General features: G+C 39.6%; 1 protein-coding gene and 11 non-coding genes across 12 annotated transcripts in view; all 12 read left to right on the top strand.

The window, feature by feature from the left end:
• mfsd4aa (major facilitator superfamily domain containing 4Aa) overlaps positions 1 to 9022 on the top strand; it is a 74567-nt gene extending 65545 nt beyond the window's left edge. The window contains exons 7-10 of the mRNA XM_053316781.1: positions 4096 to 4243; positions 4736 to 4806; positions 5232 to 5352; positions 8911 to 9022. Of these exons, the coding sequence (XP_053172756.1) occupies positions 4096 to 4243; positions 4736 to 4806; positions 5232 to 5352; positions 8911 to 8963 (393 nt within the window). The 3' untranslated portion in view covers positions 8964 to 9022. The remainder of the gene's footprint in view (positions 1 to 4095; positions 4244 to 4735; positions 4807 to 5231; positions 5353 to 8910) is intronic.
• trnaf-gaa (transfer RNA phenylalanine (anticodon GAA)) lies at positions 175 to 247 on the top strand. Its single transcript has one exon. It is a non-coding gene; the product is annotated as a tRNA-Phe (tRNA).
• trnaf-gaa (transfer RNA phenylalanine (anticodon GAA)) lies at positions 642 to 714 on the top strand. Its single transcript has one exon. It is a non-coding gene; the product is annotated as a tRNA-Phe (tRNA).
• On the top strand, positions 1127 to 1199 carry trnaf-gaa (transfer RNA phenylalanine (anticodon GAA)). Its single transcript has one exon. It is a non-coding gene; the product is annotated as a tRNA-Phe (tRNA).
• trnaf-gaa (transfer RNA phenylalanine (anticodon GAA)) lies at positions 1612 to 1684 on the top strand. The gene has a single exon. It is a non-coding gene; the product is annotated as a tRNA-Phe (tRNA).
• trnaf-gaa (transfer RNA phenylalanine (anticodon GAA)) lies at positions 2090 to 2162 on the top strand. Its single transcript has one exon. It is a non-coding gene; the product is annotated as a tRNA-Phe (tRNA).
• Positions 2557 to 2629, top strand: trnaf-gaa (transfer RNA phenylalanine (anticodon GAA)). Its single transcript has one exon. It is a non-coding gene; the product is annotated as a tRNA-Phe (tRNA).
• Positions 3042 to 3114, top strand: trnaf-gaa (transfer RNA phenylalanine (anticodon GAA)). Its single transcript has one exon. It is a non-coding gene; the product is annotated as a tRNA-Phe (tRNA).
• Positions 3453 to 3525, top strand: trnaf-gaa (transfer RNA phenylalanine (anticodon GAA)). Its single transcript has one exon. It is a non-coding gene; the product is annotated as a tRNA-Phe (tRNA).
• Positions 6381 to 6453, top strand: trnaf-gaa (transfer RNA phenylalanine (anticodon GAA)). Its single transcript has one exon. It is a non-coding gene; the product is annotated as a tRNA-Phe (tRNA).
• On the top strand, positions 7952 to 8024 carry trnaf-gaa (transfer RNA phenylalanine (anticodon GAA)). The gene has a single exon. It is a non-coding gene; the product is annotated as a tRNA-Phe (tRNA).
• Positions 8255 to 8327, top strand: trnaf-gaa (transfer RNA phenylalanine (anticodon GAA)). The gene has a single exon. It is a non-coding gene; the product is annotated as a tRNA-Phe (tRNA).
• Positions 9023 to 12595: the final 3573 nt, after the last annotated feature.

Genomic DNA, 12595 nt, shown 5'->3' with positions numbered 1-12595 from the left:
GAACAAACATTAGGTCCTACTTTACTGACATTCAGTCAGGTAACAATGAGAAAGACAGATGGTTCTTCTTTGTTCTGAGGAATCCATTTTTCAAGATTGACAGTGGTCAAGATTCATTTTTGACAGTGTTGCGTAATTTTCACCTTTCGGCCAGCCCACAATGCAAACTTTTGTGCCGAAATAGCTCAGTTGGGAGAGCGTTAGACTGAAGATCTAAAGGTCCCTGGTTCGATCCCGGGTTTCGGCAAGAACCTGGCAGGCTTTTGGACGCACATTGCTACCATAATAAGGGTTCTTGTCTCAGACACTGATAGTAGGATTAGTCTGTGTGGGTTTTCCTGCTACACATGCATGGCTGTGACATGTTCCTGTTGTTGGATCGTTGATGTATCGTTGCCCTTCTTCAGATTATGACATGACATCATTTCACTCTATTTTGATGTTCCATCATTTTGCTTAGTGGTCCAGAACAAACATTAGTTCCTACTTTACTGACATTCAGTCAGGTAACAATGAGAAAGACAGATGGTTCTTCTTTGTTCTGAGGAATCCATTTTTCAAGATTGACAGTGGTCAAGATTCATTTTTGACAGTGTTCCGTAATTTTCCCCTTTCGGCCAGTCCACAATATAAACTTTTGTGCCGAAATAGCTCAGTTGGGAGAGCGTTAGACTGAAGATCTAAAGGTCCCTGGTTCGATCCCGGGTTTCGGCAAGAACCTGGCAGGCTTTTGGATGCACATTGCTACCATAATAAGGGTTCTTGTCTCAGACACTGATATTAGGATTAGTCTGTGTGGGTTTTCCTGCCACACATGCATGGCTGTGACATGTTCCTGTTGTTGGATCGTTGATGTATCATTGCCCTTCTTCAGATGATGACATGACATCATGTCTTCCTTCTCAATCATTTCACTCTATTTTGATGTTCCATCATTTTGCTTAGTGGTCCAGAACAAACATTAGTTCCTACTTTACTGACATTCAGTCAGGTAACAATGAGAAAGACAGATGGTTCTTCTTTGTTCTGAGGAATCCATTTTTCAAGATTGACAGTGGTCAAGATTCATTTTTGACAGTGTTGCGTAATTTTCACCTTTCGGCCAGCCCACAATACAAACTTTTGTGCCGAAATAGCTCAGTTGGGAGAGCGTTAGACTGAAGATCTAAAGGTCCCTGGTTCGATCCCGGGTTTCGGCAAGAACCTGGCAGGCTTTTGGATGCACATTGCTACCATAATAAGGGTTCTTGTCTCAGACACTGATATTAGGATTAGTCTGTGTGGGTTTTCCTGCCACACATGCATGGCTGTGACATGTTCCTGTTGTTGGATCGTTGATGTATCGTTGCCCTTCTTCAGATGATGACATGACATCATGTCTTCCTTCTCAATCATTTCACTCTATTTTGATGTTCCATCATTTTGCTTAGTGGTCCAGAACAAACATTAGTTCCTACTTTACTGACATTCAGTCAGGTAACAATGAGAAAGACAGATGGTTCTTCTTTGTTCTGAGGAATCCATTTTTCAAGATTGACAGTGGTCAAGATTCATTTTTGACAGTGTTCCGTAATTTTCACCTTTCGGCCAGCCCACAATATAAACTTTCGTGCCGAAATAGCTCAGTTGGGAGAGCGTTAGACTGAAGATCTAAAGGTCCCTGGTTCGATCCTGGATTTCGGCAGGAACCTGGCAGGCTTTTGGACGCACATTGCTACCATAATAAGTGTTCTTGTCTCAGACACTGATATTAGGATTAGTCTGTGTGGGTTTTCCTGCCACACATGCATGGCTGTGACATGTTCCTGTTGTTGGATCGTTGATGGATCGTTGATGGATCGTTACCCTTCTTCAGATGATGACATGACATCATTTCACTCTATTTTGATGTTCCATCATTTTGCTTAGTGGTCCAGAACAAACATTAGTTCCTACTTTACTGACATTCAGTCAGGTAACAATGAGAAAGACAGATGGTTCTTCTTTGTTCTGAGGAATCCATTTTTCAAGATTGACAGTGGTCAAGATTCATTTTTGACAGTGTTCCGTAATTTTCACCTTTCGGCCAGTCCACAATATAAACTTTCGTGCCGAAATAGCTCAGTTGGGAGAGCGTTAGACTGAAGATCTAAAGGTCCCTGGTTCGATCCCGGGTTTCGGCAGGAACCTGGCAGGCTTTTGGACGCACATTGCTACCATAATAAGTGTTCTTGTCTCAGACACTGATATTAGGATTAGTCTGTGTGGGTTTTCCTGCCACACATGCATGGCTGTGACATGTTCCTGTTGTTGGATCGTTGATGGATCGTTACCCTTCTTCAGATGATGACATGACATCATTTCACTCTATTTTGATGTTCCATCATTTTGCTTAGTGGTCCAGAACAAACATTAGTTCCTACTTTACTGACATTCAGTCAGGTAACAATGAGAAAGACAGATGGTTCTTCTTTGTTCTGAGGAATCCATTTTTCAAGATTGACAGTGGTCAAAATTCATTTTTGACAGTGTTCCGTAATTTTCACCTTTCGGCCAGTCCACAATACAAACTTTTGTGCCGAAATAGCTCAGTTGGGAGAGCGTTAGACTGAAGATCTAAAGGTCCCTGGTTCGATCCCGGGTTTCGGCAAGAACCTGGCAGGCTTTTGGATGCACATTGCTACCATAATAAGGGTTCTTGTCTCAGACACTGATAGTAGGATTAGTCTGTGTGGGTTTTCCTGCTACACATGCATGGCTGTGACATGTTCCTGTTGTTGGATCGTTGATGTATCGTTGCCCTTCTTCAGATGATGACATGACATCATGTCTTCCTTCTCAATCATTTCACTCTATTTTGATGTTCCATCATTTTGCTTAGTGGTCCAGAACAAACATTAGGTCCTACTTTACTGACATTCAGTCAGGTAACAATGAGAAAGACAGATGGTTCATCGTTGTTCTGAGGAATCCATTTTTCAAGATTGACAGTGGTCAAGATTAATTTTTGACAGTGTTGCGTAATTTTCACCTTTCGGCCAGCCCACAATACAAACTTTTGTGCCGAAATAGCTCAGTTGGGAGAGCGTTAGACTGAAGATCTAAAGGTCCCTGGTTCGATCCCGGGTTTCGGCAAAAACCTGGCAGGCTTTTGGATGTAAATTGCTACCATAATAAGTGTTCTTGTCTCAGACACTGATATTGGGATTAGTCTGTGTGGGTTTTCCTGCCACACATGCATGGCTGTGACATGTTCCTGTTGATGTATCGTTGCCCTTCTTCAGATGATGACATGACATCATGTCTTCCTTCTCAATCATTTCACTCTATTTTGATGTTCCATCATTTTGCTTAGTGGTCCAGAACAAACATTAGTTCCTACTTTACTGACATTCAGTCAGGTAACAATGAGAAAGACAGATGGTTCTTCTTTGTTCTGAGGAATCCATTTTTCAAGATTGACAAATTTTTGTTCCGAAATAGCTCAGTTGGGAGAGCGTTAGACTGAAGATCTAAAGGTCCCTAGTTTAATCCTGGGTTTTGGCAGGAACCTGGCAGGCTTTTGGACGCACATTGCAACCATAATGAGTGTTCTTGTCTCAGATATTTATATCAAAGTTGATTCAGACTTTTCTTTTTAGGGTTTCCTGCCACACTGCAACACAGGCATAACAGTGACATGACGGGATTCATCGGAACCACCTTGCACCTTTTTGACCCCCATCTTTAGCTGGCTATATCCTGAAATTTCTTCATAAGGAGAAGCTTGAAGTGAATGTCTAAATGTCTCATTGACTTAGTGGACAAAATAAACACTGACAGGGATTAGAAACATAAGTTACAAGTGTGCTTTGAGATCTATGATGCCTTCTTTTGTTTGGGCCAGATGGATTGAAAGCTGTGATGAAACTAACATTCTGATGTGTGTCACCAGTGTCACAGCGCATTGTAATTTTAAGGAATGGATGAAAAGATGTTTGACTCATTTTGTAGTTTTGATCATGACAAAATATGTATCAAGTAAAATTGTTCTGTTGGATGTTTAGCAGCAGAATACAGACTTTTGCTCATTCATAGACCTTCTCTTACATGCTGCTCTATGTCTGTCTCTCTCAGGTGGGGGTCATACTTGTGCAGTGCATGCTGTTGATCTTCTACACCAGCTGTGTGTTCCTCTTCATTGGTACTTGTGTGTTGGGACTGTGCATTAGTAGTGTGTTCCCCTCATTGCTGGCTTTTATAGAGGACTTATTGAACTACAAAGGTAAACACATGCCGACACACATACTGGATACGGAAGACTAAAACGCATTGATTTAGCAAAAAATATGTGTTTTTCGCAAATTCCTCTGAGGTAGCAAATATGAGAATGAGATTTTTGCCGTTGATTAGAAGTTACGTACACGTGTTGCACAAGAAATGTGACCCCATATAAGCCATGCCCATATGCACATTGATAGATTTTCAGTGACAGTTTGTCCCAGTATCACCAAACTTGGTGGACATTTTTAATTAAGGTGTTGAAGCTTTCAACTTCTAATGAACTTCTTCTGATTTTTCGCTGCAATTTATTATTGTGACTTTTGGACCCTAATTTATGATAATCATAACAATTATTCCATTTATTGTCATTGATAATTATATATTCTTTAATGTATTTCATCATTTATTTATTTGCCGATAGACTAATTGATGAATAGGTAAGTTTAGTCCTTCATAACTGCAGATATTTTAGTCTGTCTCTTGTCCATTACAGGCTGTGCCACTACTGTCCTGGTGACCAGTGCCAGCACAGGAGAGATGATACTGCAGCTGATTGTTGGATCGGTAAGACATTTTTCAGAAGTGTGTTTATGCGTGTGTGCATGTGTAAATTTAATTTACAATTTTGACTTAATTCAACATGCTTCTAGACTCAATGTTCAGTGTTCTCACCTGATTAACCAAGGATATTTCTGTATATTGCTTGTCACTTTTAGAATATTCTGTTTGCTTTATTTTTACTGTATAACTGGCTGCCTCATTATGGTGGAACAGGCATTTGTGTTTGGAATGCAGATTAAAAAAAAAAAAAAGGAATGTTTGGAAACCCTGCTGTGGACCTTTACTTTGACCTCAGTTAAAAGCATTTCAGAGTGTTGGGAACCTACCAGCAGCATGACATTATTGCCCACAGAGATTAGTGTTGTAGTTAATGAACGAAGCACAAATACTGACATTATGAATTGTGTGTGTGTACCTTTTTCCTGTAGGTCATCCACAGTCAGGGCAGCTATGCCTTCCTGTTGTGTTGCACAATAGCATCCTTCATCGGCTTCTGCCTGTTCCTGCTGCTCCTCTATGTCCAGCACATCCACAGAAACGGCGACACAGGTAAACACATGTCCTGTAGACATGTATAGAGAGAATGCGTGAAATTCCAGAACACTATGAAGCCCATAACGAATAAAAATTAATCTGAAAGATAAACCTTAAGGAATATGACTTCATTTCAGTCAGGAACACTAATGTCACATAGCAACAGAAGACCAGACAATTTATTTGGCTTGATTTGACTGATAAATAAAGAGCACAGGGTGCATACAAACAGAGCTGTAAACCAAAGCAAGTGGAGACTGAGTTGGAGGAGATGTTGACAGTTAAAACAAGCAAAACATGTCAATTTATGGAATGATGCAGTGAAAATTAATTTAACTTCTAAAACAGGCATAGGAACCTGTGTTAAAATATGAGTGTAGCCTGCGGATTTTGTCCTATGACAGGTCTGTTGTGATGATATTTTTGTGTCCTATCAACGTTAAACAGCATTAAGAGAAGGCCTTAAAACAAATCTATCTGTACCACAAAACCCCTGCTGTCCCAACAACTTCTGTAGCTGCTGTTCTCTGCCTTTGTAGGCCAGTATTTAATGTGTAAAATAAAACTATTCACAATATCAAGCTGTCCTAATTTTGCTTCCTCTGTGGTGAAATATTGTTTTCTATTCAAATTGATCTAAAATGCATTTTTCTGATACAATAATATCTATGCTCAGTTGGGAGAGCGCTAGACTTTAGATCTGAAGGTCGTTGGTTTGAGCTTGGGTTTCAGCAGCAGTCTTACAGGCGTTTTGATGTACATTGCTACAGTAATAACTGCTCTTGTTCTTATTTGATATTGAAATTGATTGGGATTTGTGTCTTTGGGTAAAGATATATTGTTCTTCCTTGTTCCAATAAATGAGAAAGATTGATAATTCGTCTTATACCCCAGAAACCTTTTTTCTTCTCTTTTTAATTGATTAATTAATTACATTTTTTTTAAATATTATTTTTTAAATGTATTATTGTGTTCGAGAGGAATATTTTTTGAGAGCTTACTATGCTTGTCATCTTTCGACCACCATTGAGTAGGCTTCACAAGCCGAAATAGCTCAGTTGGGAGAGCGTTAGACTGAAGATCTAAAGGTCCCTGGTTCGATCCCGGGTTTCGGCAACGACCGGGCTGGCTTTTGGAAGCACGTTGCACATTCAGATATTACGGTTCAATTACTAACACGTGCGTACAAATGTTATATTACGCACAGAAAAATGATCGTTACACACACGTGTATCCGCTATCGGTAATTAGTAGCAGCCTATACTACTATGCCCGTTTTTCTATGTAAGGTAGGTGTGTTGTAGCGGAGCAGCAGTAGAGAGAGCTTTCACTCATCGCAAAGAGGACCGTGATGGTAAAACAGTAGATACTTTCCTGCCAGTGAAAAATCGAGCAACAGTCAGAAGAGGTAGATTTGGCTGGTAAACATTGGCGCAACCGTTCGGAGCCGGATTGTGAATCGCATATAACCTTCGTTCCTGTTGCATCACTACCAATCAGTACGCCCGTAACAAAAAGCTAAATGTGTAGTAATGTGGTAAATGTCTGGAGATGATGTAGGCCTGTATGAATCTCTCTGTGCTTAGTGTTTCAGTATAGCGCCACTCTGTGTCTACTGAGCTGTCACTGAGCCAGCTGCTGGTTAAACATTATTATCTAAGTGGGGACAGGGCATTTTTAATATATTAATAATTAAATTAAATGTATGATGATGATTTATGATATGGTGTGCTGATTGTAAAATTTCGGTTTTATAGCTGACAAATTTAGAATATTTAGCTCACTTTTCTCACATTGAGCATAATGTTTCTTTCATTTTAATTAGTCAATTAATTGTGTATTTGCAATTTCACTGTTGTATATTTAGGCCTAATAAATATATATATATATATATATATATATGTGTGTGTGTGTGTGTGTGTGTGTGTGTATCCTACTTTTAAATAACTGGTTTTACATTGATTAAATATTGACTATATCTTTTTTAAGACAGTGAGATGTTGATGATTCATGTGTGTGTTCTAAATTTGTTCGCAGAGTAAAGACTAATCTTAATGAATCACACGTGCATGGTTTAAGCACAGATTTATGTGTGTATGTGGTCCATTGATACCAAAGTTGATTTAGATTTGTCTGTCCATCTGAATCATTTACTCTCATTTAGCTTAGTGGTCCAGACAAATACATTAAAAGCATTAGTTCCTACTTTACTAACATCCAATCTGCTCCCTGAAAAGGATTGATGGTTCTTCCTAGAAATCAATTCTTTTTAAATTCATGGTGTTCAAGATACATGTTTTTTAGATCTTGCTGTGTTTTTCATCTTTCAGCCACCATGTCTTATGTCTTTATGCCAAAATAGCACAGTTGGGAGACTGAAGATCTAAAGGTCACTGGCAGGAACCTTTCTGGCGTGTATTGCTATGACAATGAGTGATCCAGTACAAACCATAGTTCCTACTTCACTAACATTCTATCAGCTAACAATAAGGACAGATTGTTCTTCTTGGTTCCTAGAAATGTATTTTTAGAAAATTTACTGTGTTTGAATTGACATTTTAAAGGGTTTGACATATTTTCCATTTTTTGGCCACCATACTTCTACTGTATGCATGCCGAAATAGCTCAGTTGGGAGAGCGTTAGACTGAAGATCTAAAGGTCCCTGGTTCGATCCCGGGTTTCGGCAGCACCTGGGTTGGACTTTTGACAGCAATGTTATTGCTGTGACAATGAGTGGCCCAGAACTAACAGTGGTTCCTACTTCACTAACATACCATTAGCTAACATTGAGAAGGTTAGATGGTTCTACTTGGTTCCTAGAAATCTGTCTTCTGAAAATTTACTGTGTTTGAATTGACATTTTTAAGGGCTTGATATATTTTCCATTTTTTTGCCACCATACTCATCTATTTGCATGCTGAAATAGCTCAGTTGGGAGAGCGTTAGACTGAAGATCTAAAGGTCCCTGATTCGATCCCGGGTTTCGGCAGGAACCTGGCAGGCTTTTGGACGCAGGTTGGACTTTTTGGGCACATTGGTCACTGGGTTGCTTCTTAGCAGAGTCTGCATATTCTGTATAACCACAACACACTCATCGTCACATCTAACTCAGCAAAATATTATATAAACAGTGTAACTATTCTTTTATGTTGAGACACATGACGTCTAACAAAACCAGTGTGTGTGTGTGATAGAGGCTACTGCTGTGTTTAACCGGGGAATTATGGTAATTATGCATAATTATGACAATAGCTTTATTTGACATGGACATTAGTTAGAAAATAACTAAAAAGGAGTGTTTCTATTATTCCAAAAGGTATCTGGCACATTTTAAATTTCCCCATCGTGGGACTGATAAAGGAATATCTTATCTCACATCTCAAGTGCCTCTACTTTAGGACCTGCTTCATTTTCTGGCAGGTGTACCTCTATTCATATCCCTGCATTAGAATATAAACTGTACTACACCAACACAGATAAAATGTTGACAGGATGTTGTTTTTGTGCAAATGTTACAGCTTGAATGTCAGCTTTGTCTATTTGCTTTAACACTGACACTATTTACCTTTCAGATTCCACTAAAAACACAGACATGAAAGAGAAGCCAAACCCAGGAGGCTCATGATCTGAGGATCTGTGAAGAAACCCGGGGACGCAAATGATCCGACTGTCCCTGCAAAGAAATCTCAGGGAAAACTGCCCCCCCCCCTTCATCCTGACCTCTAATCGAGTATTTGTGGAACTTCAAGCCTTATGATCAATAAGCTGCTTAATGAATGGAAAAAACTGAATTTAATTGTTGACACAAACATCAGTTGCAATAACTTAATTTAAAGGACTTTTAATGATGTTACCTTTTCAGTATGAATGTTGAAGGACTGTGGAGGTTTGAGTTAAAACATCTGTAGCGTATTAAGTTGCTACTGTTAAACATGACTCCTGTGTTGAATGCTACTGTGTCTTGGTGGTGGGACGGATCAATCTCGAGCTGTAATGACAGAGTACAGAGACGTGGTCAGTTAGAGATCATTTATTATTGGTCTCACCTAACTCTCCGGTTAGGAACACCTCCTCTACATCATCCTCTCACACATAGATAACGCCACTTAAGACAAGTAGCTTGTAAACATTTGTAAAAGCCTCAAACAAATAGAGAACTGGACAGAACAAAGCAAGAACTGTGAGTCTTTTCTTTTAACAAGGAGATTGTTTTACATTTCAAGGTAAGTTCAAGGAGAAAAGAGAAGATAGAAATGAAGAAATACGCAAAACTAACAGGAATAAACTTGTACATGTACATGGGCTTTAAGGGCTTTGGGGTTACTATATCCAGCTATTTTACAGTTTTTATCAAAGTTAATGCAAAAATGCCATGTAAGCTACCAATTCTATTGGGCTCTACTATGAATTCAAATAAATAAATATTGTGTGGTAGTGCCTAATTACAAGTCAATGTAAATCATTTGATATATATACTGTAAAAGATTAGACTGAACTCTGTTTTGCCGTATAAAATACGAAGTGCATAATTTTATCCTCCCTTTGGGAAAATATACATTTCTTAGTAAGCAAACGTCAACAACATGTCATCAGAGAGGAAATCTGAGTCATAGAAAAGCAAACAGAATCCAATACGACAGGAACCCCAAAAAACTTTTTTTGAAGTGCAAACGTTCCATCACAACATCTGCATTTTACAATATCAACACTATATCAAAAAACACTTGACATATAAAACATAGATTTCGATCTCTCCTCCCATAAGGCTTTGATTCCCAAATAAGTAGCTGACACCCTCCCAAAAAAAAAAGCAGAAGATGAAATCGACATGCGCGGATAACAAATAAGGGAAGTCAACATAGCAGGCGCCTAAATATCTGGCCATTACAAAAATAGAAATTAATCTTAAAATTCTATTGGTGTTACAGGAAAATAAAAAGGAGATTACACACATGGGAAAAAAAGTTAAGCAAGTTTTATACAGTATATCTATATATTTATATAATTCTGAGTAGATTTCTTAACACAAACATTTAGAAGCAGGCTGGAAAGAGAACTGTAAAACATGGCCTGATTAAATTTACATGCTGTGCATATTAACCAAATTGCTGTCTATGTACAATGATGCATCCCAAAAGACAAGTGCAGCACATTTTCAGGTACTGCAAACCGGCGGCTGCAGTGTACTCCCTCTGAAAGTTTTACGCTCTGGTTTGGTCAAAGATATGGCAGGAAAAAAATCTATATCATTTCATCAATGATACAATTCGTCCACTTTTGGAGTTAAACTTGGGCTCGGCTGTGGTAAGGCACCGTATATCAACATGTGATGGGCTGTAGGCTCAGGGTGGAGGGGTGTTGGGGGTTTTGGGGGTAAATGTCTGTCAGTGGAGTAAAAATGAGTTCCCCTCTAACAATTCGCTGGTTATCAATCCCTGGGTTAGAAATTGACACTTGGGTAAACAAACACTCTTGTCGGGTTCCGTCCCAAGTATCGTGTAAACAAGTTGCGATGTACGATTTCCACGTTTAATAAGAGCAGAAACATTGGGATCTACCACTCGTGTCTGTTACCTCAGACTTATGGCTTCAAAGTCATTTACAAAGCAGGCGTACACCTTTCATGGCTGATCGTCTGCGAGGGATTTATGGCAACGAAGGTGCTCCAATGCTCCCTGGGGATTTAAAGGTTGATGTATTTCCGATGGCTAAGGCTAGGCAAAGGTACAAGCGAGACTGCAAACAACGAGTCTAGCTGTTAAGATTTGGAGGTTGAGTCTGTGTTTAACTAACTGCAGAGACGGTGCAAGCAACAAGTCATTGGAGCATTCATTAAGCGACAAAGAACGCTGAGCAGCACTGTGGATGCTCAATGAGGATTATTGATCTGCTGTAGTTTTGCTTCAAGGTGAACTACTGTCTGTATGTAGTTCAAACTGAACTTAAAGGAGTAGTTTATCATTTAGGAATAGATCTTCAGGCAAATATGAAGCTACAGCCAGCAGTAGATTAGCTTAGCTCAGCATTTTTTGAAACAAAGGAAACCGCTAACCTGGCTCTGTCCAAAAGTAACAACATCCACCTGCCAGCACATCTGAAGCTTATTCATTAATATGTTACATCTTGTTAAGTGTAAAAGAGATAAATGCTGGTTTTACAAGGAGGTTATGTGCTCTTGGCCAGCAGCAGTTGCCAGGCAACCTGCAGAGACAGGAAGTCACTGCTGCCAGCCGAGAAATAACCCCCATGTAAAACCATGTTAGTACACTTCCCTTTTTGTACAGATTAAAACAAACAAGATGTAACAGTTAATTAGTGAGCTTTAGAAGTGCTGGACAGAGACAGGAAAGCTGTTTGTAGTCTTTATGCTAAGCTAATTGTCTGCTGGCTCCAACTACACATGTACAAGCCATCTTCTCATCTAATTCTTAGGAATACAGCAAATAAGCATATTTCCCATGATGTCAAACTTCTCCTTCAAGTTGGTTACAGCCCCTGAAACCGAACCATTTCTCTATGATTTTGAATTGAAACACATAAATGTGTCTGGCTGCCTTCAACAATGTAGAGTTATAAAAGGCAACATCAAAGCAGCTGGAAATCCACACTTTTTGCGAGGTTGCTTGCAGAGTCGATGCGCAGAAAGGGTTTATGGCTTCACTTTCTTTCATTCACATCTGAAAAGCTGATTGGCTGCACACGGACCAGAGCATGATGGCTTTCAGGGCCGTCCTACTCTATTTACATTAAAACTATTATACAGAGGCATGATTTGAGGTTCGGCTCCGATTGCGGCCGCGTGTCACAATAAGACAAGCTATTGGACGTGGCTACGGTTAGCCGACCTTTTTTTTCTTCAGAGCAGCAAACAGTGCACACTCAGGCAGACGAGGCGAGGTTCAGAGCTGGGTAAAAAGATAGAGAGACTTGCAGGTAAACATGCAGGTTAACAGGTTAAAGCACTACCCTTTCAACAAGAGGAAAAGGTGAAGTTAAGAAGAGAGCACAACAATAACCGTCAGCTGAGGAGAAAAAACAGGAGCTGATGTGTCTTTTTGGCAATAAACACTGATGCACAAGATTGGGAGGAAATTCTATAAAAGGAAAGATTCAGATATCTGCAGTCCCACTGATCTGTGTCCAAATATGAAGCAGATTTGGCTGCTGAGAGTCCAATCGTCATGCACCAGTGGTTGCCATGGAAATTCCTCCGGTCATTGTCGCTGTGACCGAGGATCCGAGAACGCCAGACGAAAT

The sequence above is a fragment of the Scomber japonicus genome, chromosome 3, assembly GCF_027409825.1.
Source record: "Scomber japonicus isolate fScoJap1 chromosome 3, fScoJap1.pri, whole genome shotgun sequence".
Lineage (NCBI taxonomy): Eukaryota > Metazoa > Chordata > Actinopteri > Scombriformes > Scombridae > Scomber > Scomber japonicus.
Note: the sequence above shows the minus strand (reverse complement) of the source record. Positions and strands in the feature narration are given on the sequence as shown.